The sequence below is a fragment of the Fundulus heteroclitus genome, chromosome 15 (genome assembly GCF_011125445.2).
Source record: "Fundulus heteroclitus isolate FHET01 chromosome 15, MU-UCD_Fhet_4.1, whole genome shotgun sequence".
Lineage (NCBI taxonomy): Eukaryota > Metazoa > Chordata > Actinopteri > Cyprinodontiformes > Fundulidae > Fundulus > Fundulus heteroclitus.
Window position 1 is genome coordinate 23,705,966 of NC_046375.1, and position 25,412 is coordinate 23,731,377.

A 25,412-nucleotide genomic window follows, 5' to 3' on the forward strand; every position below is an offset into this window, starting at 1 on the left:
TCACACACACAGCATCCTGCACCCTCCACTTTAAAGCAAGAAGTATTTGGACAAGAGCCACGTGACATTGACTCTGTGTTAAACTGGAAGGAAAGATTTTGAAACTCGACATCCATCAGGAACAATATTTCAAGGTTCCACCCAGAAGCGGAAGCACAAGAGCAGATCCGTATCTGCCGTAAACCGGAAGACCGTCGAGCTATGCCAGAGCTCCACCTAGGAGACAGCAAAGTTCCTCACAACTGTTCTGCAACCATTGAGAGTCGCTGGGAATCGGGGGGTTCTCTCCAGCGGTGCTTTCTTACTTGTCTCTTCCTCAAACAAACCCAGCAGAATGCTCCGTTATCTCGTTGGAATAAGATGTCGTCACATGTATCCCTGGCTAACCTTGCAGTTCCCCTCCGGCGCAGAGAGGATGGGAGGAGGAGCCCAGCAGGATGTCTGTAAATCTCCACGCTATCCTTCACAGAGGCCTTCCACTCGCCCCTGGAGTCTCGGCAGACACACATAAATACACACACAACGGCTTTTTCAGATGGAGTCCTCCCGCTCCAGCTGACGTTTTATGAGATGCGAGTCAGGCAGAAAACCTTGGCCTTGTGAAAAGCAGGAATGGAGACAGGTAAAGGGGCAGACTTTCAAATCAAATTCAGAGAAATGCAGACGGAATGACGGAATGGTTCAGCGTGATCAGTCCCAACTAGTGACGAGCTGACTGGAGCTAAAAAATGTGTACCTCCTTCTAATCAATGAGCAGACTATGTCAAGCAAAGCTAGTTTGTTGGTAAGCAACCAGGCAGCAGTTAAGGGGTGTGGATGCTGTTACGGAGACAAAACTCAAAGCTAGCCATTCACAGTGTGAGCGACATAAAGTCAGAGGAAGCACAGGAATACAGGAAGGTACATGAAAGGAAAGTGTATTTTATACGACATGCCTGTGGTTCATGAGCTGCAAGAGAGCAAAATCTTCAGCAGGTAACAGGAAGGCTTAACGGAGCAAAGCATAGTCACTACGATCCTTCTGAGCTTAGTCTGTAATGGGAGCAGAATGCAAACAGAGAAAGCTGATTTTGTAACGCTGAGCACATAACCACTGTGAAAGCATTTGGACAGCTTGAGTGAAGATGGTGATACACAGCTCTGTCCTTGAGGACTCAGTGGAAGGCCGTGCCCCTTTGATTCCACCATCACAGTGATCTTCGCTGAAAGCTCACAAAGCCTGAGATCTCAGTGGTTCGCCTTGGATGATGTGAAAGGGCAAAGTGATCCGCAATGGAGGACCTGTGGTTGGGTCTCTATATGGCAGAACTATCATGTCAAAGGGGCTCTCCCCCTCAAATGAGGTGTGAAGTCCCCCCTGCTCTTCATTTAACAAATTAATGGCCATTCACAGAGATAAAGTGGAAAAAGAAAAATTTTCGATGCTGCTCTAATATTTTCTCATTACTTATTTTTCTTTTACTTAGTTTTTAAACAGAAATCAGATTTTTCCAAATAGAGGCTAAACAGCTCATATAGATGCCAAAAAGACCCTATTTGACAAACCGTCCCTCAAATAAACTCATATAAAGTCATCTAATTGCAGAATGTTATATAAACAGTATTTTGTATCATTGGTGCGGTCTTGATGAGGTCCTACAGCAACAGAAAACGTTAAAACTCAAGCACACTCCAGATAATAAAACTGACCTTTTCCTGAGAAGCTGCCAGTAGGGAGTGAGAAATGTTTGGGGATTTTTTTTTTTGCTTTTTGAGAAGGCATAAATTTAAACTAAACCTCATGGTTGCCATAAACAACAGGGACTGTTGGTGAGCAGGACATAAACATTTACCTCCAGGAGAGCAGCGTCTGAATGGGAGAGGTTAAATGCTCAGCGTGACCCTGGATGCCTGAGTGTCAGGGAGCGCCGTGGCAACTCAAGCAGGGTCATCAGTGCAGGTAGAAGCAGGTTGGCTTCATTTCAGGTGCCCTGAGGCTACACATCATTTGTTTTATACATTCTCTCTGCTTCCACAGCTCTGGCTCTGGGACGCTTTTTACGCTCACAATGTAGCTGCAGCTCAGGCTTGCCTTCTTAACTCCAGGTTAACACTTGCACAGCATCCTCGGGGGGCATCTGTTGAACTGCAGTGAAGGAATGATCCCCTTCCGATGGCTAATTGTCATTGAGCAATAATGAGGCGCTAAATACCAACTTTTAACAACTGCTTGCCCCAGCTGAGACTGTGGTTTAGGAGCTACTCAGCTAACAGAGACCATTTCTCCACTATTCTGGCTAAACCTGCTGCTGGTACGCAGCGAACTGACTCCATCCAAACATCCCAAGGACACCCGGTTGCTCCGTGCTCATAAATAACGCTGTGTACATAAAATGCCTATGAAGCTGTGGATAAGCTCACAATAGAGACAAACATGCTGCTAATGTGTTCAACAGCTCCACAGAAACAGGGAGAGTGTGTGGGGTGGGGTGTGGGGTGGGGGCTGAATGATTCACCTGAGCTGCTGAGATGTGCTTAAACCTTTTCCACAGATTTGGGTTATTCCATAAATGGGTAAAGACCCGTTTGATCGCTCTCAAAATAGAAACATTAGGAAACCAAGCGTAAGCTGATCTTGTTAAATGGATTACTGTTTGCCGAAGCTGAGAACAGAGGCCTAAAAATCCCCCCCAGCCTCCATTCTGAAACGTAGCACACATTAAAAGGTCTCCTCTAGAGAGCCAATGTTACCACTGATCACTCTCAGGGTGTGTGAGAGGACCAGGAGAGCTGTGATCATCCACGTAATCCTTCCACTAATCTGGCAGATCGCAGCTCTCAGGCAGATCAAACTGATACCCGACACCATCAACAAGGACTGCTCCCTCCTAAACTAACAAGAGCAGGATGAAGGTATGCAGTATGGGTTTATGTACGCGATTAGGATATCTTTAACCTCCACAAAGCTCTTTTACGGTAAGCATGAAGGGGTGGAGGGACGCAGTAAAACAGAGATATGGTCTAAAGCAGGGGTCTTCATCTCCGGTCCTCGAGTACTGGTGTGCTGCAACTTTTAGACGTGTCCCTGGTCCAACAAACCTGAAGCAAATGGATAAATTACCCCCTCAGTCTGCAGTAAAGTTCTCCACAGTCCTGCTGATGACCTGGTTATTTCACTCAGGTGTGTTGAAGCAGAGAAACAGGTAAAGGTCGTGGGACAGCGCACCTCTGGACTAGGGCTGGACGATGCTGTTCAGAAACACTGGGTAAAATCGTCCTTCTATCCTGAAAGTAGTCATACATTATGTATTCACATCTGTATTTTTTCTGTGAAAAAAAAAACTAATCAATCTCGGCCCCTCAGTATGAAGGGAATGGATTTGTCAGAGTTCTGTTCCTGTTCTCACCCACAGACGTATAAACTCACCCTCCTCTGTCCCTCAGGTTCCAGGGGTATCATCTTATCTATTGGTTGTCCCACATGCCAATCATTCTGACACGCTCATGTAACATCAGTGTGTGCGCTCAGTTCTTCCTAGTTTATGCCTGCTGGCTGCCCAAACTCACTTTTAGTGTTTATGTATCCAGTTAGCTTAGCGGTTAGCTTCAGTGTTAGCCCTTCATTGTAGCTCCACTGTTCACAGCGTAGACTTTGAACATGGCTGAGAGTCGCAAGAAGCAAACCGTGTTCATGTTTAAGGGAAGAAGAGGAAGACCTCAGTAGAAAGAAATCAGATCAGAGTGAATTTTGGAGGGTTTTTTTTCACACTGTCCCCCCCAAAGAGAGGAAGAGCGAGGTCAGTCAGTCTTGCATATGTGCAGTTAGACACAAAGGGACTTGGGGAAACTTCCGGAGAAAAATCACTGACCCCATCTTTAAATCCCACACAGGGTGACCACTGTCATTTACTCCAAGATGTTAAAGTTAATGGCACTCAATACAAAGGGAAAAAGGTTGTGTATAGAAGGACGGGGTTTGTTAAAAAAGAGCCGGGCTGTGGCATTAAAATTTGCCCGTGATGAAAAGCAGGAACCTCATTTGGTAAATCAGAAAAGGGCTGAACAGTGGAGACAGATTGGTCCAGTCCTACATCTGCTCTCCATTCTGACGTTAAACGAGAGCTGGGGAGAGAAGGGGGAGTGACGGCGAAGGGAGTACACAGAGACAGAGTGAGTGTTAATAGACTGAAAGAAAAACTGAGAAATAAAGGTGGAAGTAGAGAACAGGAGAACGCACCGAGGCCCAGGGATGCATCTGAATGGAAGCAGCGCTATCCAGCTTAGCTTCAGTCTGCCCACCCAGGCTTTAATGGGAGCACACCAGGATCTGGGGCATGTGCCCGCTGTGGCTACACAGACCTCATCTTTCAGCACCACCCACAACGCCCCTCTGTCTGATGAAACTTTCAGAGAGTGTGTATGGGCTGGGGTTGGGGGACCAACCTTCTCCAAGTCAGGAAAACGCCATTAAGATGCAAGAAGAAACATTCTCAGGCAAATCAATGTCCCCACAAAAGGTGTGTTACCGTAAAAAGTGGCTGACATGAGTAAACAACTCACCGACTGCGTGCGCTGCTGGTAAATACAGGAGTTATGCAAATGATTAGAGGCACCGAAGGGTTTCAAAGGTTGGGGTGTGTGTGTGTGTGTGTGTGGGGGGGGGGGGGGGGGTTGTAGCTCAGGAGCAAATGGAAAGAACCAATGCTGCACTAAAAAGGGATCAGAAGAGCCGAGGTTTACCAAAAACATGTACTGAAAATCCCTCCTCAGACTGAGAGGACATGGTCACCACATGTCTGTACACAGTTCATGTGAGTTTGCACTCGGTTTCCGTTTAATTAACAAGAATGTGCAAACAGTTTGTTTCTTTGCATCCCAACGCTGTTGATTACACAGGCTTTGTATAACTCAAAAGCACCCTCAGTCAAAAAGGCCAATATATTAAAAAGGGGCCTGGTCACATATTTTGACCATAAAAAGAAATCACACACACACACACACACAAAAAAAAAAAAAAACATTAATCTTGAAAGCGTTCATCATGATGGTGTCCTTTCAGAGCCTGAAAGAACTAAGCACCGCGCACGATTTGCAGACGTAAACGCTGTTGTATCGTCTGCCGGCAATACTGCAAAACTATCATAAAGCAACATGGCGACAATTGACGGCGCTACTGTAAGAGTCAGTAGACCGTCCTGCACTGCCTCACGGTAACCAACCCCACCTACAGGGTTAGGGTTACCCAACCTCTTTCTTTTTACACCTCTGGTGGATGTTGCTGACAGACTCGACTCCATCACAGACATCATCTATATGCAATTTATTTAGACGCCACGTTGAGCGCTGAATCGCACGACGACATCGCCGCCATATTGGATGTAGAATAGTGGAGAAATTCAGAGAAGATGCCTCATTCATGTACCAACCGATTGATGTACTGGCATTACCTTTCACAGGTAAGAATGAACATATACCTATGATTGTATTTATTGATTATAACGTCATAACCTCGTATATTTGTCTGTGGGCTCCATGTTTCTGTTTGTTTATTCATTGCGTGCATGCGCAATATCATACTTCTGGTCACATGGTCTAGTCATGATAAATATACACAAAGGTTTACCAAGAAATAGAGCAAAAACAAAGTGTAACACGCTAAAATAAAATATAATAAGTCAACAGGACGTGATAATTTAATCAGGACAACTTTGTATGCAACCAAAGAGAGCTACGGGCCACTTTAAATATGAATCACTCATGATGTTTAACAAGGATATTTATCTCAGATGTGCTGTGAAGGGCTTCCTGAAAATGACCCTCAGATCATCATTTTCATCAGCTGATCTGGAAAGGGTAGGAGCATGGGACCAGTTAGTTGTAACCTAGCATGGGGCTCTATTTCGGTAAAAGTGTTCGCCTCCATCGCTCTTATTAACTGTAAGCACTTCCTCCTTTAATTCCCCACCTGAAAGGATCCCCGCGCGTGATGAGTAATAAGGGATATGGGCATCAGGAAGTTTTAAACTGGAAACAGAGTATTAAGACTCTGTAGCCCAGTCGTCAATATGCTTCTTAGATTATTAGGGCTCCTACAGCCGTTCCTAAAAGTCTGAACCTAGCGACGACTGGATGACGCATAATGGATGGAAGGAAGATCAACAAACAAAAAGAACAGGAGCACAGGGAATAAAGTCTGTTCAGATACCAGCCTGCTCCAGACTGCAGGAGAAGCATTTATTCAATTAACGGGGAACAAAACAACATAACCACCAACCTGATCCCCGGAGCATGGATCTGGCTCTGGAGGTGCTCCTGCCAGCGTTGGTGGTGAAGAGACATGGGGGAGGCTTGGCGATGAGGCAGCGGGTGAGAGTATGTGCAGGTGGAGAGGCAGCAGGGGCAGGGTGGAGCGGTACCCGTGTGCGGACTGGAGCAGGGCCCGGGGCCGGGCGCAGGGCTCTGGAAGAGCGCACAGTCTGGTTGTCCGCAGGGGCAGCACAGGGCGGAGTGGATGTGGCAGTGGGGGCAGCAGAGAGGAGAAGACGCCGGTGACAGGGTGGAGGCCTGGTGAAGCCTGTTTGGCGTCTGGGAGTCCGTGACGGCAGAGGATGGAGAAGCGGGTGGCGAAGGGGGGATGTTACTCAAAGAGCTGTTCAGTTTGACCGTACCGCCGTTCTGGACGGGCCCGTTGGCTCTCTGGACGTGGGATCCCTGCTGCAGCTTCGAGGCTCCGTTCCTAAGCTCCGCGTCGCCGTCGCTCTCTGCCGGGAGGCGGTCGCAGCTGGAAGCCGCGGAGACGGCCTCCTGGGTGCTGCGCTCCTCCTGACTGTTGACCGAAGGGCCGCTTCCACCGGCGCTTAGAGGATGGCGCCCTCCGTTGCCGAGGGACAGCGGGTCTCCGCTGGTGTCGGTCAGAGCCATGATCTTTTCCCCGGCAGGTCTGGCACCAACACCGTCAGTCCTCTGAGAACGCAGAGAACCCATTTAGGACACAAACATTCATCTCACAGAAACAAACTACGTGCAACCATGGCAACCTGTAGACTATATTCCTGTGCTTGTTTATTTCTTGGCAGGGAGCAGTGATTTTTCCGGAGTCCAAAGAAAAGCGACTACTTTGAGGGTTGCGGGGGGGGGGGGGGGGGGGGGGGGGGGGTTTGTGGCAAGTTTAGGCTTACAAATATAAAACAAACAGTACTTGTTAAAGGGTTTATAAAGTTTACAGAGAAAACAATCACATGAGCTCTGGAGGCACCACTGAGGCTCATTTTTTTGCATGTAGGACACAGCCAGGAAAAAGTGGAAACAGTTTCCTTATCTGCCTTAAGAAAACATGTTTTACAGAGCAGGGAAAGAGAAGCTGCTGCTGCGGCCAGCTTGTTTCAGCCTACCAGTACCAGATACTAAAAAACACCGCCCCATTTATTAAGACTACACCATAATTTTGCTCCAGAATCAAACATCAATATTACAAATTGGTTCTCTTCCGACCCTTTGATTCCTCAGGGTTTTATTAGACCCAGTTCTCTTTTGACATTTACGTTTTTTCTTTGGGTTATATCAGGAGAAAATCTAAGGTTATGCTGATGACACCCTGCATAACAGTGGAACAGTGAAAACCTATATCGTCCTGTTTCTATAGACGGCTTTATGTCGATACACCCATTGGAAACATGCGTTTACTGAGAAGAATGTTAATAATGGTAAACAAATGAAGTTTGCACAATTTATTCTCTTACTCTTACTCTCTTACTATTCACACCAGGGAAGTCCTTTGGTCTGCTTGTTTGAGTGGGACCAATAGCAAACTTTCTTTCTGTTTTCCATTTGGTGCAGTTTGCTTTCACGTTGTACTTTTTGCAAGTGAACTATAATGGGGTACCGCGCGCGAGCTATTTTTAGAAACACAACGTCACGATGACGTCACATCACGTGGTACGCAGTGGGGCAAACTCCGGAAACCCGCCGCTGTTTCGCTGTAAAAGAGACGTGCGTTAGCCTAGGTTTTACTCGGTAAACGACTGCTTTTTCCAAATCTAAGACCATGGTTTTTAAACATTGTTGCTATGGAACGTGCAACAGCGACTCGAGGTACGCTGATCGGCCGCATATGAAGGATGTTTTCTTCAAGACTGCCAAGGAGAAATGTGTGCGCTGGGACCGGGGCGGTCGGCCTACACAACAGTTCAACCTGGAAAAAGTTACCAAATTCACCTACATATGTAGCAAGCATTTTGTCGGAGGAAAGGGCACAACCGAAGAACATCCTGACCCAATTCCAGCGACATCAAGGGAAGGTAAGAGTATTTTGGTGGCCGACGTGTTAATAAAGTAGCGCCTGCTACCATGACAGCATATAGGCTATCATGGTAGCAGGCGCTAACATGATAGCCTGCTACCAGGATAGCTTACTCAAAAACATTTCAAATGAGACAAACATTAAACATATACCCATTCCTGGACGGTGATTGCAAACAACAACAAAAAAAACACGGCCGACGCTGCCATGATCGCCGCGCAGGAAAAAAAACAAAGCTTACCATTCATCAACTCGGCCCGTTTTCCAGTCTTTTTAAGCCCTCGAACCTCAAGCCATAGTTTGAGCTGAAGGTTGGTGTGTTCTTCGACAGTGCGACCAGTAAACCGTACGCCTGGGACATCGTCTTGGGAAAGTTTAACGGCTGTAAAGTCGGTCAGATCGCTGGTTCTGTTGCGCGTGTAATAGCTGGGTTATCCGTGCGTTCACTCCTGTATGTCCTACCTAAGCGGCAAAAGGGGCGTTGCTCTTGAGACGGTGACGTCACGTGCGCGGTACCCCATTCACATACGTGACAATCGCTGCCCCCATTGGACAGAGATGATTAGGACAAGATGAAGCACAGACCTGGAAATGGAGGGAAACTACCATGGAGATCTTACGTGAAGTGCCTCTGTTTTGCATATTTGCGCTTTTATTCCAGCTGGGGATGCAAGTTAGCGATTAATGAGGTAATCTAAAGATGACTGATCTTAGCGATCGATTAGCGATTAATTGATAAGTGGCCGTTTTCTTAAAAACCTGAGTTTCCTCTTTGTATCAAGGGGGTCTGTCCATAAAGCCTGGTTCACGCGGCGAGCTTTTAAAATTCTGGGCCGATTTTCTAAGTCTGAGAGACACCGCACAACAATAAAAAAAAGAAAATAGATGGAACAGGTTTGCTCGTACAGTGTGTGGTGTTTTGTCACACAGCAAGCACAACACGCCACACATAAATTTCACACAGATTTTACTCGGGAACATACAGATGTCAGACGGGAAATATCGCAAAACCTCTCGGGATCAAACGTAGAGTTCAAGGTAAATAAACATGACGCCATACATGGCAGGTGTGAAATCACCCTTAAACTTATTTATGTCATTGATTACTTTCTCATACCGAAATCTACAATTTTTTTAATCTATCATTTAAAGAAAGTCAGGGTTATCAGCTGATAGATCACAAGCTGTGCATGTTTTATCAAACTGGTTGTCTTCTTTAAATTTTGGGACTACAATGATCAGAGTGCGGCGAAGTAACGCTGAATGTACCTAACGACTTGGTTTAGTTACATTTAGCTTTGGCTGCCGTATCTTACTGAGCAGAATGTAGACGTTGTCTCTCTGTCTTTGCATATATCGAGTCTTTGTTCTGCTGAACCACTGATCAGTGGTGACTTGGCATTTGGACTTGATTTCTGCTACAAATTGCCAAGTCTGGAGTACATATGGTCTCACCGCAGTTGATGGAGTAAAAAAAATACCCGTTGTAGTTTATAAATAACATTTAGACTGTATTGTCCGTCATAGTGGATCCGAGATATGCTGAATGTGTGGAACTGACACGGTGCCAGCCTGACAGCTGTGCTGCCAGAGAGGTGCCAGTAAAAATTAAAACGGGACGAATTCTTTGGGAATTGTTTTTGCCTTTTTATTTTACATACATACATTTCTGTTTTCAGAGTGGAAAACTGAGATGATCAATTAGAGAAAATCTATTTGTTATTTTTACTTTCCAAATTATTGACATGTCCCACCGCCTCCTTAAATATTAGAAAATGTAGCTAATGGGAAAAAAAGGACTGCAGTAGTCATGGAAGGGAAACAAAATACCCAGTCTAACTTTTTTTTTTTGTCAGTTTGGCATTTCTATTGTTGTCATTTTGACAAAAAGATAAACAGATTAAACAAAAAACCTTAAATTAAATTAGTTAAGCTGTTTAAGGTCATTATGGAAGATAGCAGCTGTGCTGGCTTATAGTATGTGGTTAAAAGAACACCTGATTTCAATTTCCACAGAGAAGTAATGTCAGCACTTCAGAATTGATTCGGCATCATGGCGTGATGTGAGAAACTCTTCATGCATGAAAAAGAAGAGAAGACTTATCTGTCATGCCATCAGGTGATAAAACTCGTAGCTGGAAGCTGCTGACGTGGAAAAAGCTTCAGATGATGCAGATTTTGAACCGATAGCTACGCTGCTCTTCTAATCTTCACGATCCGAAATCTTTTTGTCAGAGAAACGAATTGAAAATGTGTTTGTTGTATCCACTTGTTAACTTTTAGTATCGTGGAGAATTTCAAAGAGTTTTTCTTAAACATGTAAGATCCTGTTGGCAGATTTACTGGAATTGTCCGAGCTACGTGCACACACTGGTTTTCCCCCCCCCCCCCCCCCACAAACTTTCACCACATTTTTGTGATAAAATAGACGCACTTGCGTTTGAGCGGCGAGCAATACGTCGCTTGCGTCGGCCGTTCTCATCCGACACGTGACGTATGTAAGCAATGACCTGTGTGACACGCCAATGTGAGTGAGTGGCGAAATGTGAGAGTGGGAGTCCGGTGGGGTCAGAGGTTTGGAAAGGAGGCGGAACCCGGAGAGCTACTAATAGCGGAGCACTGAGGGAAAGTCATTAGTTCTGACTGAATCTATAAGACTTTTAGGTATAATGAGGTGTTTGAGCACTAATTATAATAACATTGTAACAAAGTCTGCGTCCTATTGATGGAATTCGCCCTCAGATCTGTATGTGGCGGTGCAGCACGTCGACAAGCGGGTGAGACAGAGTCTAGCGTCTATCTCCAATGGATGAGCCAAGCCGGATCATTAACAACTCGAGGATGAGCCTCAAAAAAAGGCTCTTAAGAATTTTAATCGCTTTATGAGACGAGCTTTGATCTCCTCACTGAAGGAAACTAAAAATCTCATCTTTTTCCCCCAGGAAGTGGATGCAACCCATCCGAGTGCCAACGGGTCACACTGCAAACTTAAAATGGGTGATCGGGAATTGGCCACAAATTCACGATGGACAAAAAGAGAGCATGCCATGAACCAAAACCTTAACCCCAAATCAAAACCTGATCGTTTTTCACGGCCAGGTTTTCCTTAAACCTGCAGCATCTAAACCCCAACTGATTTTTTACCCAGACAAATACGCAAGCCCCCAGTCAGCAGATTCATTTCACTACATTAAACAAGACTAAAATACCAATTTGCAACCCGATTCCCAATGGTACAACGAAGGTGATAAAGTGCTCCTTCTGCTGTCTTTCATGCCAAGTCGCTGATTATGGGGTGTGTGAGAGAGATGCTCAGACCTTGGGCGACAGCATAAAGGCCAAAGCATCCCGCTTCCCCTTTAATTAAAACTAATAGGCAGCAATTACCAGGAATCAGTCAAGAGACTGTTAATAACAACATTGCTCCTCACAATAATAACATCAACAGCAGGCACTTGAAGCACACCCAGACGCTCTTGCGCGGCTTCAGGATCCAGCTTTCCCTGTCAGGAGGGATCTTACAGTGTTATATGATGGCCTCGGGGCACCAACTCACAGCTGGGTAGTTAAACGCACCAAGTGGAGCGGGTGGCTCGAGGCTATGGGCTGAGACTCACAGGGAAACAGCCGGTTTGCTGATTACAACCAAGACAAATGTTTAAACCATCACCCAATTACAAATCAATCAGAACATTAGGATTTAAGTTGAAAGTATGTATATTTTTTGGTCAAATGTCTGCTATTTTCATCTCAACCGCGCACGTGCATATGATGCTTAAAACTGTCAAGTCCCTCATAATATTAGGTCTGTATGGGAAGAGTAGGTTAAATTAAACTATATTTATATTAAGGTTGGATTATTCTGCAGTTTAAGACTGAGCACACTGTGTGAGGAGAACTAAAGGGCTTTTCAGCTGATTGTTGTGCTGCCAGCCAAGTCTTTAGTGACGTTCAGCGAGGGAGACGCGCGCGTGGACCCGAAGGGGACCGGACTGAACGCGACCTGGGTTCAAGCGCTGTTCCCTTCAGGAGTAAACACTGAGGAAGTCTGAGCAAACCCAATGCTGCGAGGAATGAGTGGCCAGGGGTTCTGGGGTCCTACCGTGTTTTTGTGCCTCCCGGAGCCCTGCGCCGCTTGCCTCCTGTGGACTCCGTAGCAAGGCGTCGCTTCGCAAACACCAGAGATTAAAGGGGGAAAAAAGAAAAAGAAAGGGGGGGGGAAAAAAGCAAAGAGGCCCGGTTGAATGTCCGCAAGCGCAGTTAACAACCAACACGAGCCGACACAGCAGCAACAAGTCCCGAGCAGAGAGAGCTGTTTCTCACTGGAGTGTGTCCTGCCAGAGTGACAAACAGCCACACTCTCCGAGCTCTCCCTCTCTCTCTCTCTCTCTCTCTCTCTCTCTCTCTCCCCCCGCGCGCAGAAGGACGGAGCGGAGGCAGGAGGAGGTGGGCCGGGACTGCTCCGCTCCAAGCAGCACTGATAGGACGGTCACACCGTGGGCTTTAACCCGCTGACTGCCACGGCGGCACGAGCCGACACACTGGACGCTGGCGCGCGCCGCGGCACACACAATTCAACACAGCTACTATGGTTGCTAGGTATGGAGGACTAACTCTGACATAATCAAAACTAAATATAGATATAAATACAGAAATAAACACATGCTGTACAAATATATAAGCATAAAATACACACAAATACTGTAAATAAAGAAATGTAAGCAGTAATTAAATTATACAATTAGACATAAATGTAAATATCTCTTAATTAGCGTATTTCTTCCTTTTTAATAATCTCATTTATTTATTTATGTATTTATTTTTTTACTACTTTATTTATTACTTAGTTTTTAAAGGTATTTATTTCTGTCTCTGTTTTAATATTTTTGTCTGTTTTGTTTATTTATGCCTGTCCTTTTTCCATTTCTGTATGCTTTTCAGCCTCATTATGCAAATGAGTAGGGGTGGTGCTTAAGGGGAAAACTGCTCCCTAATGGTTGGTTAGCATCAGCCACAGCTAAAATCTACGCTGCTGCTACAGACCGCTGTCACAGTGGCTACCAGGTTTTCAGTGAGCCTAGGCATTTAGCAACTTGATTTAAAAAACATTGCTGTAATCGCAGACTTTATTATCTGTCGTTTGCACGCTGACTAAAAGTCTGTCTCAGTCAGCAGCACAGATGGACGCAGATGTCAGCAGGTGTCGTGCCAACTAATTCTCCCGGCAGAAACTATAGTCACTGTTCTGGGAGCTTGCGTTGGGCTGGAGTGGCGGATCCAGTCGGCTCTGTCTCATTTACAGCCATCTAGTCGTCTTAATACAGTGTTCAAATTTATTAATTAACCCCAGATGGCACATTATAGTTAACATACAGCATCAGACAAAAGTGAGTACACCCCTCACATGTTAGCAAATATTTTAATTTCATTGGATAATAAAGATTTGACACTGTGATAAAACGTATTCAGCTTGTGTAACAGTAAAAATTAGCTGTCTTTTCAAAATAACTCAACACGCAGCCAAAAATGTCTGGAAACAAGCTGGAAAAGCTAAAGTGAAGAGCGACAACATTAATATTAAGGACCACCATGAACGGAGTGGGTAAACTTAAATATGATTTTACTATTTACAAACCATAAACCACGCCTGTAGGAAACAAAAGAAAAGGTACACTTCAGCATCCTTAATTATATGCAGACAGGTGCTCTGTATTTAATAACCTAAATCACATCCGCAGATTCAGCCAGGCTTTCCCTCATTCTACCCGATGCAGTCGTTTTCCCGAGCATCTACGTTCCCTTTCCAAACCATGACACTCCCACCACCATGCTTGACTGTAGACAAGACGCACTTAACTTTGTACTCCTCACCTAGTTGCTGCCACACACACTTAACACCATCTGAACCAATTGTCTCACTATAATTTCATTATCGTTACAAAATGACAAAAAAAACAACAACTCTTGATTCTTGAATTAAGTTTTTCTTTGTCTCCTCAAACCACGGGACATGGTTCCTGCAATCCATGTCCTTAGTCTGCTTGTCTTCAGCAGTTTGGTGCTCTTCTGTGCATCGTATTTAGAAGATTATGGTCTGGGCACTGGTAGACTGACCCCACACTCCTTCAACCTCTATAGAGCAGCAGTATTTTTTTTCTTCGTTGCCATGAAGTGCCATGTTGAACGTCCAGTCACCAATATGACAAAACCGTGAGAGCGTAACCGTTAACACAACATTTTAATCTAATTTTATGTCCCTCTGGAGGGCTTACAGGATGCTGGGCATCACAAGGGGCCAGCCAGCGAAGAGCCATCAAGATGGCCATCGACGCAGTAGAAGTAGAGTCAGAGTGGCTGTGGATGAGAAGGGCAGAGGCCTCGGTAAGGTAGAGCTTCCTGGACGCAAGCTGGGCCCTTGATCAACCCCAGCTGGGTCACCTGAGTGAGGGGTCTCATTGCTGACAGACTCAAAAGCCCCTACGATCCCAGGATACATCACTGAAGTTGTATCCCGCAGCACTCAAGATGGTGTATGATGAAAGAAACGTAAAGAAAACGCAGTTATAGAAGCTGTACACCAATATTTTGGATTCAGTTTTGCCTGAGGAAAAGATATAATAAAAAAAATTACTGCAAGGTTAGGGTTGTACACACTTGCGAGACACTGTGTTTTACTTCACTTATATAAAAAGCCTAGCACAAACACCTGAGGCAGAACTGACACACTAAGGAGGCCCTGGGCACTGACACTCAGGGATCTAATTATTGATAAATGGCCAGGCCATGGCTGGGCATGGGTTGGGTTGGTGATCCACGTATACCAGGCATTCACACCAAACATTTTTGTTCCACTTTAAAATGGAGCAGATTTTGTTTCTTCTGAAAGTCTGCTTTGACAAGCTCATCCCATGGATCAAACAAGTGAACCCAGGTCCACCTGAAAAGATGGGTCCTGGTTTGCTTGCAAGTAGAAAACACAAACAGGGAGGAAGTAATGTCTCCTACAAGTATGACTTAGAGACACATACTTTATGCGGTCCCGAAAATTCCAAGTCCAAAACCATACCGCTGTGTCAGCGTCTCTAGCTCTCCACCACCTTTTTCAGTGCTGCATTATAATGCTCTGTACATAACGCTGGATAGTTCGCTGCCGCGCCTGCGGCCCATACCGGGCTGCTTCTTCTCACACAGCTCCAAATGAAAAGCCTTAGTAACCGCACGGCACTGTGCAGGCACATAGTGCACAGCCGGTACCGTGTGACGGTGAAACAGACCAGATGAAGACATGAAATCTTTCAGCATGACCTGCCCTGAAAACCACTACGAAATTTATTCCAGATATTTCCTCAAATCAATGCATCAAAATCCGAATAACAATAGAGAAATACTGAACACAGCTTGACTATATCTGCACTGATCGACATTTTAGAATATTATAGCTGCAGAAATAATTGCTTTTCCTTTTGAATAAAAGAAATCCGATTGTGTTATACATTCTTATTTTAAGTCCGTTATTGGGAATACCATGATGCCATGAAAGCGTGTCATCATTACACCAAGTTATTAGACCATGAGAACCAGAGGATCTAACAACAAAATCTACCATCACATGCTTAATTCCCAAAGAATTTACAGTAAAAATCCTGTAAAACCTTACTTCTGACTCTGAAAACATCTATGCTCAATGAATACAACCCAAATTTCTTCCAAAATTGCAACTATTCCACTTTGTGCAGCTTCATTGTCCCTGCTGAACAAATACAACCCCACAGCATGATGTTGCCACCGCTATGCTTCATCTTAGGGATGGTAAGCGCAGTGCTATGTTTTCCTCCACACGCACACAGTGTGTTGAATATATGCCAAAGTTTAATTTAGCTCAGTGGACCTAGCATGGCTTGCGGCAAGCAGCCATTGTTTTGGTTTTCTTAAGAGAACTCCTCCCTGAGGAGCAGATTTGTAGAGCCTGAAACTAATAGCTGTCCTATCAACAGATAGATGTCTACTGCTCCTCCAGAGTGGCTATGGGCCGTTTAGCTACTTATCTGATTAATTGTCCCAACCACACTTTTTCCATTTACAGGTGATGTAATAAACAGTGCTCCAAGAAAGGAAAAAGGCTTAAGACATTCATTTATAACCTATCCCTGCTTTAACCTTCTCATCAGCTTTACCCCTGCTGTGTTCACTCTCCGTGATACAGTTACAAGTTGTTGATTACATTACAGGATATTAGCAGGACTAGGAGATAACACTTTTAAAAGAAAGAAAAATGTCCATAGCTGGCTCTCATTAACCTTTCTTAAAGAGACCGTTATAAGCCTTTAATTACATGACACTCAACCACATGATTCTTTGAAAAGGACGCACCCAATCTTGATACGTCCGTTTACTGTAATTAAAGACAACTCTCTGGATCTGTTGGCTGCTCGTCTCTGTTCCGTTTATTAGCTACTTCAAAATGCTCGTACGAGGGGAATAGAGTTTATACTTAAATGTCACAATAAAAGGAAGCTGTCCAATCACCAATACATCCTCACCACGGGAGGGTTTTAAAACGTTTTATCAACATCTGTGACGACAGTTTTGTGCAAAGTATTGCATAAACCTGCAGTAACATTTAAAGAGCCATATTCATAGTGGTTGAATTGTTTTCACACAATATCAGAAAAAAATAAAATAAAACAATTGATTTCCCCCCCTTTTGCTCTCTACGACATAAACATACTGCAAGAATGGGTTTAAAAGTAAGTAGAGTTACTTGAGATAAGTGTTTTTACCCTTAATCTGAGCAGTTAAATAAGATTATCTGCCAAATGTATGAGTATTTTTACCCCTAAAATAAGATAATTAAATATACTGCACTTGAAATAAGATGATGGAGATGAGTTGTTCCTATTTAAAGTGCAAAAACACGATTCCATTGGCTGATCATTTAAATTTGCCTGCTCAAATCAAGAACAAACACACTTTTTATGCCACACTTTTCAGATATTTTTTTTAAAAACGCACTTGATTATAATGTAGTCTTCTAAGGGAATTGGGTCAGGTGGACAGTAAAAGAAAACAACACATTAACAGGGCATCCTCATATGCACTTGTTCATAACTTCTCAGTTCTGGAGCCAGTCATTACAGACCATGGCTAAGATGTTTGCCATATAGAAACAGCTTTTAACATTAGTCTTTAGAAAAATATTCCCCCTTCCACAGGAACAGACGTGGAACGAGGCCCTGGGTCATCTGAGCTAATATGAGAAAGATGCTTTATGTTCATCTCGGGCACCTCGCAGAAATCAAACCACGAATAATTCAAAGCATGTTATCCTCCTCTTTAAAGTTCATCAGAAGCCTCTGATCCCCCCCACCCCACCCCAAAAAAAAAAAGTTGAGCCGGAGATTAAAAATGCATTCAGGTTGTGCTCAGCGGGGGAGGAGGTTCATCTCAGGGAAAGCTGGGAAGGTGGAGGGCAGTACCTGGCTTTAATTTTAGCTGTCCACCACGATTAGGACACAGTTCATATAGCAAGTGTAATCATGTGCAGTAGTGAGGCGCTTGTTCACAGCTGGCCCTGAGGCCAGTTCAAGCCTAAGCCGCGCAGCGCTTTGTAGTTGACTCGCATAATAACAACCTGGTAGTAAATAGGTTGGGTAGGGTTCAGCGCGTTGGATTGCTCTTCTATTTCGTCTGAAAGCGAACGAAATACAAACGCAAACTATTTACCTCTACATTTAGAGGAAAAGTGGTGTTAAAATGTACTAGAGACGCAGAGTATACCTTTAGTCGATCAGGGCCAAGGTCTAGCCACATGGAGCTAAAGGAGGGACTACATCAAAGGCCTTGCACTGTACCAGGAAGGATGGAGGCCCCGGTGAAAGCAGAATGGCCCCTGAGAAGATTGCACACAACTCATCAAACTGACAGGTTTAGCGGACAGAAAGAGGAAAAAAAAAAAAAAAAAGAGCAAAGGGGAGCGGTTAAAGGAGGGAGCGAGGGCGGAGGAGGACAGAATGTTTCTGAACCGTTTAAGGCCTTGGCAGGAGTTGTCAGAAATAATCTAATGGTTCTTCAACGTTTCTTTCGGATAATTTTTCCAATAACAATCATTCCCTTTCACTGTCAGTCTTTGAACTTGAAGCACGCAGAGCAGACGTACAGCCCAGATCCAGAGCTGTTGTTTTCACTGAAGGTAAGCGGAGAAGAGAAAAGGCCATAAAACCGCAAACAGCTGCGAGAAGAAAAAAAAAAAAAACGGGAGAGGAACAATAAAAAAAAATAAAAAGAACGCTGGACGGCTTTGTCCTGTACGTTTAGACATGATCTGACATGTGTGATCTGCAAAAACATGAGCAATGATCTAACAGAGCACTGAGATGCTGGGACTTAACGTCCATGGACATACATGCAGAAAGGGGGAAGGTAATGCTGAGAGCCCCCCTGAACATTGCAGCTACCCCTCTATGCAATAATGTCTGGTTATCGGGAAAGAAGGCAAGTAATGGGAGGAATAATGAAAGGTGAAGGGGGTGCTTTAATAAAAGAAGAAGAGGGCATTAAGAAAAACTGCGTGTCTAAGTGGGACGAAAGAGAAAGCATGGATCTCTTACTTCACACCGGCTTATGTGCGTCTGAGTTTCTGAAACCCAATCCCGTCGACACCTCGCCTGTGAGGATGGATGTCTCTCACCTGATTAGCGCCACGGACCCTGACTATGTCCGGAAGGAGCCGAAGACTGACTGAAAGCCAAGTGAGAGCTAGTAGTTGAGACATACATACATACATATATATATATATATATATATATATATATATATATATATATATATATATATATATATATATATATTCCCACTACCAGTCTGGAAAACATCTATATCCCTTCCTCTTTCCTATATGCTGTCAAGGTTAACATTTCACTGCACACAAAATGCAGAGGGAAACAGTAATTTAGCACCAGAACATTCTGGCTCAAACATCTGAAGATGTTCTGATTGGCTGACAGGTGATGGTCTTCCAAGAAAGGTCCATTTCCTTTGGAATGTGTCCAAATAAAGCAGACGCTCCTGTTTAACATGTACGTGGGTAAAGTGTGACCCTGTAGATAAAGATTTTTTATTTTTTTTTTTTTTTTGAAAAATCATCTGAGATGGACCTTAAAAGCGGTTACATGCAGAAATATTAGTTTAAAATCTCATCTCGGTTAGTACCGTTAGGGTCGCTCCGGAGTCCATCCTGCCTTCAGTCCAACATCTGGTTCGTTCTCAGTTTTCCCTTATTTCTCTGATAAAAAAAAAATGTATTCGTCAAGATCAAACGAAAGGACTTTTTTAAAGACATTAAGAGCAGGTTATTTGCATTTTACCTCCATGTAGTCTCCCCAGTCGTACTGACTCTTCAGTGTTAGCCCTCTCTGTTGAAATGGCTCCTTTCTGTAATGAATAAAACAAGAGAATTTAAACATGAGAAATAAACAGAGATTTAAAGGCAAATCGGTTGGTGACGAGAATCCAATGATTTTACACTTGACTGGTCCAGACTGGCCAGCCCGACATTGATATTGCGCATACAAAGACACAAACAGGTAGCACTGAAAGCAACACTCTTCAGGAGTGGTGGTTGTGACTAAGGGAAGAAGACTAAGTTCGTCTTGTTTTTCTCTCGCTGAGTTAGACATCAGCAGACGTTAGGAAGGTGAACACCTGGCTCTGTTTTGTCCTAAAGCCCGGGTGGCCCGCCAGGCTTATAATACGGTGGGGGAAACCTGGAAGAAAGCTATTACTTATTCAGAATTTGTTACTTTTTATACGGTGGTTCGTGTATGCAGAAGAAAAAAATAGCCTGAATAAAAAAAAATATCTTCACACCTTTAGTAAAGAAGGAAATGCAAATATCTCCGTAGCTGTGTTTTATTTGTGCACATTAGTTCTTTACAGGATACCACCGTTTCATTCCCAGGAAAACTGATAAATGATGATAAATAATGGCATTAGATTATGAAGTTTACCACAATGAGTGAACTGCTTGTTCTGGAAGGTGGACTATGTGGCCCACTACTGAGGGGATAGACAGGCTGGCTCAGCTGGAATACAGTGGACCTTAGAGATTGAAGACTGGGCAGTAGAGCGTTCACCACAGCACGACTTAGAGCGGACCTCCAGCAAGCAACAACCATATTGTTGTTTTCTCAGCTCATTGAGTACAGGCTCACCATGGATACTGAGCGCAGAATGGTGGATGGATATTACTAAAATAAACCCCATGAAATATCTCTGAATTAAAAATCACAAACTGGAAGTTGTTCCAAGGTGTTTGGTGAAACTATGTTATTCAGAAGAGTCAACACTATAGGCGATAACAATAGGCCGTGATCTGTTCTGCCGCAGTATACTTCAGCAGCACATGTTCAATGTATGCTACAGGACAAAGACCATCTAGTCAACTGAACTGATGCCTATTTTTAAGTGAACATTAAACGTCATTAAAGTTTTTAATCAGAAAATCTGAAAGGTTTTAAAATGATTACCCAATGGCACGCTTTGGTGGGTCCAAATACAGGGTGGACATTAAATTCCACAGTTTGAGAGGACAATAAACAGAGAGATTTCTGAAATGCAATTTGTTTTTTTCCGTTTTTCTTTTGGTGGTGTTGGTTACTTATTTTATGAACCTTCTATTTTTGTATTTCTCAGTCTTACGTACTGAAGTGCTTTGAAGCTCTGTGATTGGTACAGATGGTTTAAAAGCTAACTCGCTGAATGGACATACTCATGCAGACACTGGAAAAGCCTTGCACATAAAAGTATCAGTTCTTCAAGCACAAATCGATGAGCCTGCAGTAAAACAGGAGCAGCTAATCCCGGAGGTCGCTCCGAGGAAGCGCAGGGTTTTTACATCAACCAATAGGTCGTCCAAAGAAGGTATAGAGTTCCAGTGAACCTTGGGTCCAGCAAACTACCTTCAGATTCCCATATTGGAATAGCTTGGGCTTTTGATGGGAATGGAGGTCATGGATGGTGACCTGGACACTAGTTGTGAAGAAGTCCTTGAAGCCAGCATTGACAGAGGAGTCCTGAAAGCTAAAGGCGAAACAAGAGGTCTGGAACTCAGAGACAAAGAAGGAGCCCTAGAAGCCGGTTTCTTCTCTGCTGATCAGATGCGATCCCCATGGAGGATCTCATGAAGGATCTTATCAGGAGGCCAACCCAAAGGCATGAAAAACGAGGAGGGGCCACTGGCGCTCTGAGGTATTGCATCAACACCTCCACTCTTAGCGTCTCTGTGGTGTCATTCCTTCTCCTCCACTAAGCCCAGAGAATGAAGGCGAGAACTCCACTCCTGCAACAGATACATACGACTCAGTGGGTAGAGGTGTTGTCTTGCAATCGGAAGGTTATGGGCTCGATTCCAGCTTCCCCTGTCACATGTTGATGTGCCCCTGGGAACGGCCATTAACCCCAAGTTGCCCACAGATCTGCGTAATGGTGTATGACTGTATGCGCGTCAGTGAGTGCTCTTGGATGAATGTGGCTATAGTGAAAAGCCCTTTGAACGGTCGGTTTGGGTAGAAACACGCTGTATAAATTCAGTCCATTTACCAGTTATTGTTATGTTTAACGCTTTTTTGGCACCCAGATGCCCTTGAATTGAGACAAGCATTAAAACTGCCATATATATATATATATATATATATATATATATATATATATATATATATATATATATATATATATATATATATATATATATATGTTTGGATATATAATACACTGCTCACAAAATTAAAGGGAACACTAAAATAACACATCTTAGATCTCAATTAATGAAATATTCTCACACATTTTATTATTATGAACACAGTGGAATTGATTAAGAAAATAACACAAAAATTATAAATGTAAATCAAAACCATTACACCATGGAGATCTAGATTTGGATTCCCACTCAATAAGAAAGTGTAAATTAAAATGACAGGCTCATTCAACGTCAGTGAATATTCCTCAAGACAAGTCTAAATGAGGCTCAGTAGTGTGTGTGGCCTCCACCTGCCTGTATAACCTCCCGATAATGCCTGGGCATGCTCCTGATGAGACGGCAGATGTTCTCCTGAGGAATCTCTTCCCAGACCTGGATGAGAGCATCAGTTAGCTCCTCAACAGTCTGCGGTGCAACGTGGCATCGGTGGATTGACCGAAACTTTGGCTACGTTCACACAGCAGGTCTGGATGCTCAATTCCGATTTTTTTTTCTGTCCGAACGGTTCAAGACCGCAAAGAGACCTGCATGCGCAGATAACAGAAGAAAGTAATGGTGAATGGACTGCTGCCACACTCCAGCCACATGAGGCCTTGCTTTGTCATCCATAAAAATGAACCCTGGGCCCGCGGCTCCAGCATATGGACTCACGATGGGTCTGATGATCCCATACCGGTATCTTATGGAAATCAGACTACCTCTGGCGAGGAAATGGAGGGCTGTGCGGCCATCCAAAGTAATGCCTCCCCACACCATTACTGACCCATCACCAAAACGGTGCTGCTGGAGGATGTTGCAGGCAGCAGAACGTTCTCCATGGCGTCTCCATACTCTGTCATGTCTGTGTCGTGTGCTCAGTGTGAACCTGCTTTCATTCGTGAAGAGCACAGGGCGCCAGTGGCCAGTGTTCCCTAGCAAAGGCCAATCGTCCTGCACGGTGTTGGGCTGTAAGCACAGGCCCTATATGTGGACATCAGGCCCTCATACCAACCTCATGGAGTGACTAAACGTTCAACCAGAACGGACCAGGACAGAGAAATGATCTGTGGTCACCACCGGCAGAATCACTCTTTTATAGGGGGGGGTCTTGCTCACTGCCTCTCATTTACACCTGCTGTAAGGTCCATTTGCACAGCAGCAGATGACATTGGTTCACAATAAGTGTTACTGCCCAAATGGTGACAATAATTCCACAAAGGCGTGACTGATTTGGAGTTACATTGTTTTGTTTAGGTGTTCCTTTTATTTTTTTTGAGCAGTGTATACATAACGGAAAACGATCTGGATTGAATTATCCAACAGTGATTATAAATTCTTAAAAACACCTCAGGGTGATCTGTGCAACGTTTTTGGGACAAAGAGCCTCCACCGCTGTAGAAACAGCTTTGGCCGCGAAAATAATCCGCTCGGCTTTGTATAGGATTGACCATCTGCGTATTATAATTCAAGGCGTATAGTGATTTAAAAAAATGGGAATCTTAATTTATAGCCAGACTCTGGAGTTCCCTGTAGGGTTTTATAAAACGCATGCAGAATCAATATTTGCAAAGCACTTCTTGGCACACGAACAAGCCAGCATTTGGAAATCAGGAACAGAGGCCAGCTGTTTCACTCCTGTTGCTTTAGCGCATTAAAATATGTACACTTCTGGCTCAGTTTAGTCTTCTAATTATCTCTGTTTTTCTTTAGGATTCCACATGGTGTTAGAAGATTTAGAGGCTCGTTTGTCCTCCTTTTAACACAGATCACCCTTGGTCTTTGCCCCCCCCCCAATTCCTCTCGACCTCTTATTCTTCCCTTCTTTCCAAACGCTGCAGCTTCCTTGCCTGAAAAAAAAAAAAAAAAAAGGTGCAGCTCTATCAAAACCCTTATGTCAGATGGAGAGGAGTGAGGAGGGGTGAGAAAGTAAAGATTTAAGGGAGGGGCAGCACACAAACACAAAGTTCTTCTGAGGTAGAACGGAAGCAGAGGAAGAAGAGGCCAGTAAATTAGGAGGGACTTTAGAGCCCACAAAGAATTCTGAATTTCCTGCAGAAGACGTCTGAAAGGGGGGAAAAAGGTGAGGCAGAGAGCTGACACAAAGGTAGGAGGAATTTAGCGGACAGATGTCTGCGTGCGAAATAACGGCCGAGAGAGGAGCAAAGTTAGCGTTTGCTCTTCAGGCAGAGAGAGGCCTTTGAGGACTGGAACTTAACAAGGAACTGCTCCCCTTCAAAGGCCATCCCCTACACACACTGTGTACACGAGTGGGTCTGTGCACATTCTCCTCCACCAACGCAAATCTTTCATGTGCTTGCCGGCTATTTATTAGTGAGCTGTGCGATCATCTAAATGTGGCTCGTTTAAAAGGCGGGGAAACAAAAAGTTTAATTCTGAACACCTGACAGCGGGGCTCTGAAGCTCATATGGGTTAACATGACGCTGAAAGCTCTGATAAAACCTGGAAGATAGCAGCCGTGTGTCAAATTTCTCCACCTCTGGGGGAAACAGGGACTTTTTTTTTTTTTTTTTTTCTCCATGGGAGAAAATGCTGGAGGTGTGCGATAACATCTCTGTGTCAAAAACCTTTTGGCTGTCAGAAATACAGATGCGGGGGGGGAAAGAGGGAGTGATGCTCGCGAGAAGAGAGGGCGGAGGACGTCGCAGGATGAGGGTAGGGGAAGGAAAAATGGAGGAAAAAAGAAGAAAACCTTTCTCCTTTGATTTTAGAAATGCTAACTCAGGACTCTGTGGACCAAAGTGCCACTCAAGTGTCGCCAAAGAAAGCATCTGGGAGGCCTTTCTGACAATCAGGCCCCTCTGCTGGACTTTCCCAATCTCAGAGGATCGTTATGATCCAGACTTTTATTTCAGGCAGATGAAACTCATTTGGACTAAAACAGGATGCCCCAGCGTCCCGATTTCTCTGTTTCATATCAAATTTGCCGTTATTATCAACAGCAGAGACTCCGGCGCGGTTATTAGCGTTGTCTCATCCCCAAAACATCAGCAAGCCGTCCTGCAAAACACACTTCTAACATCAACCACCTGTTTTCATTCCTGCTGGTGTCTTATTCGGGCCAGATGCAATCACACCGAGCAACTAAAGAAGAACATGTCAAAAAATAGTTGCACAAACCTCTGCAAAGGAGATCTCAACTGCACGCCATTTATTAGGCAGCGCAGGGCAGGGCCCAGTTCTTGTCTCTGGTGATTGACCTACTCGTTATCTGTTACCATACAATGCTGGTCGGTGTATATTAAAACTAATTTCAGATATATGCAGATCTGCTATATAGTCACGAAGCTCCATTTGGTCATTTATCAATCAGCATTTCAGTTGACCACAAATGGCGAGCTTTCATCAATGAACCCAGCCTCACAGAACCACAGGAGGGGGAG

The 25,412-nt window shown here is 44.2% G+C and overlaps 1 protein-coding gene across 2 annotated transcripts in view; it reads right to left on the reverse strand.

Moving 5' to 3' along the window:
• The window catches only part of LOC105917171 (protein dispatched homolog 1-like), a 97,518-nt gene that overhangs the window by 26,706 nt on the left and 45,400 nt on the right, over nt 1-25,412 (reverse strand). The window contains exons 4-6 of one of the 2 annotated variants that reach the window (XM_036147680.1): nt 19,642-19,708; nt 19,487-19,559; nt 6,254-6,942 (exon numbers count right to left, since the gene is read on the reverse strand). In XM_036147680.1, the coding sequence (XP_036003573.1) occupies nt 6,254-6,942; nt 19,487-19,510 (713 nt within the window). In that variant the 5' untranslated portion in view covers nt 19,511-19,559; nt 19,642-19,708. Of the gene's footprint in view, nt 1-6,253; nt 6,943-12,380; nt 12,655-19,486; nt 19,560-19,641; nt 19,709-25,412 lie in introns of those variants that run through there. The other variant, XM_036147681.1, reaches the window with a different exon arrangement.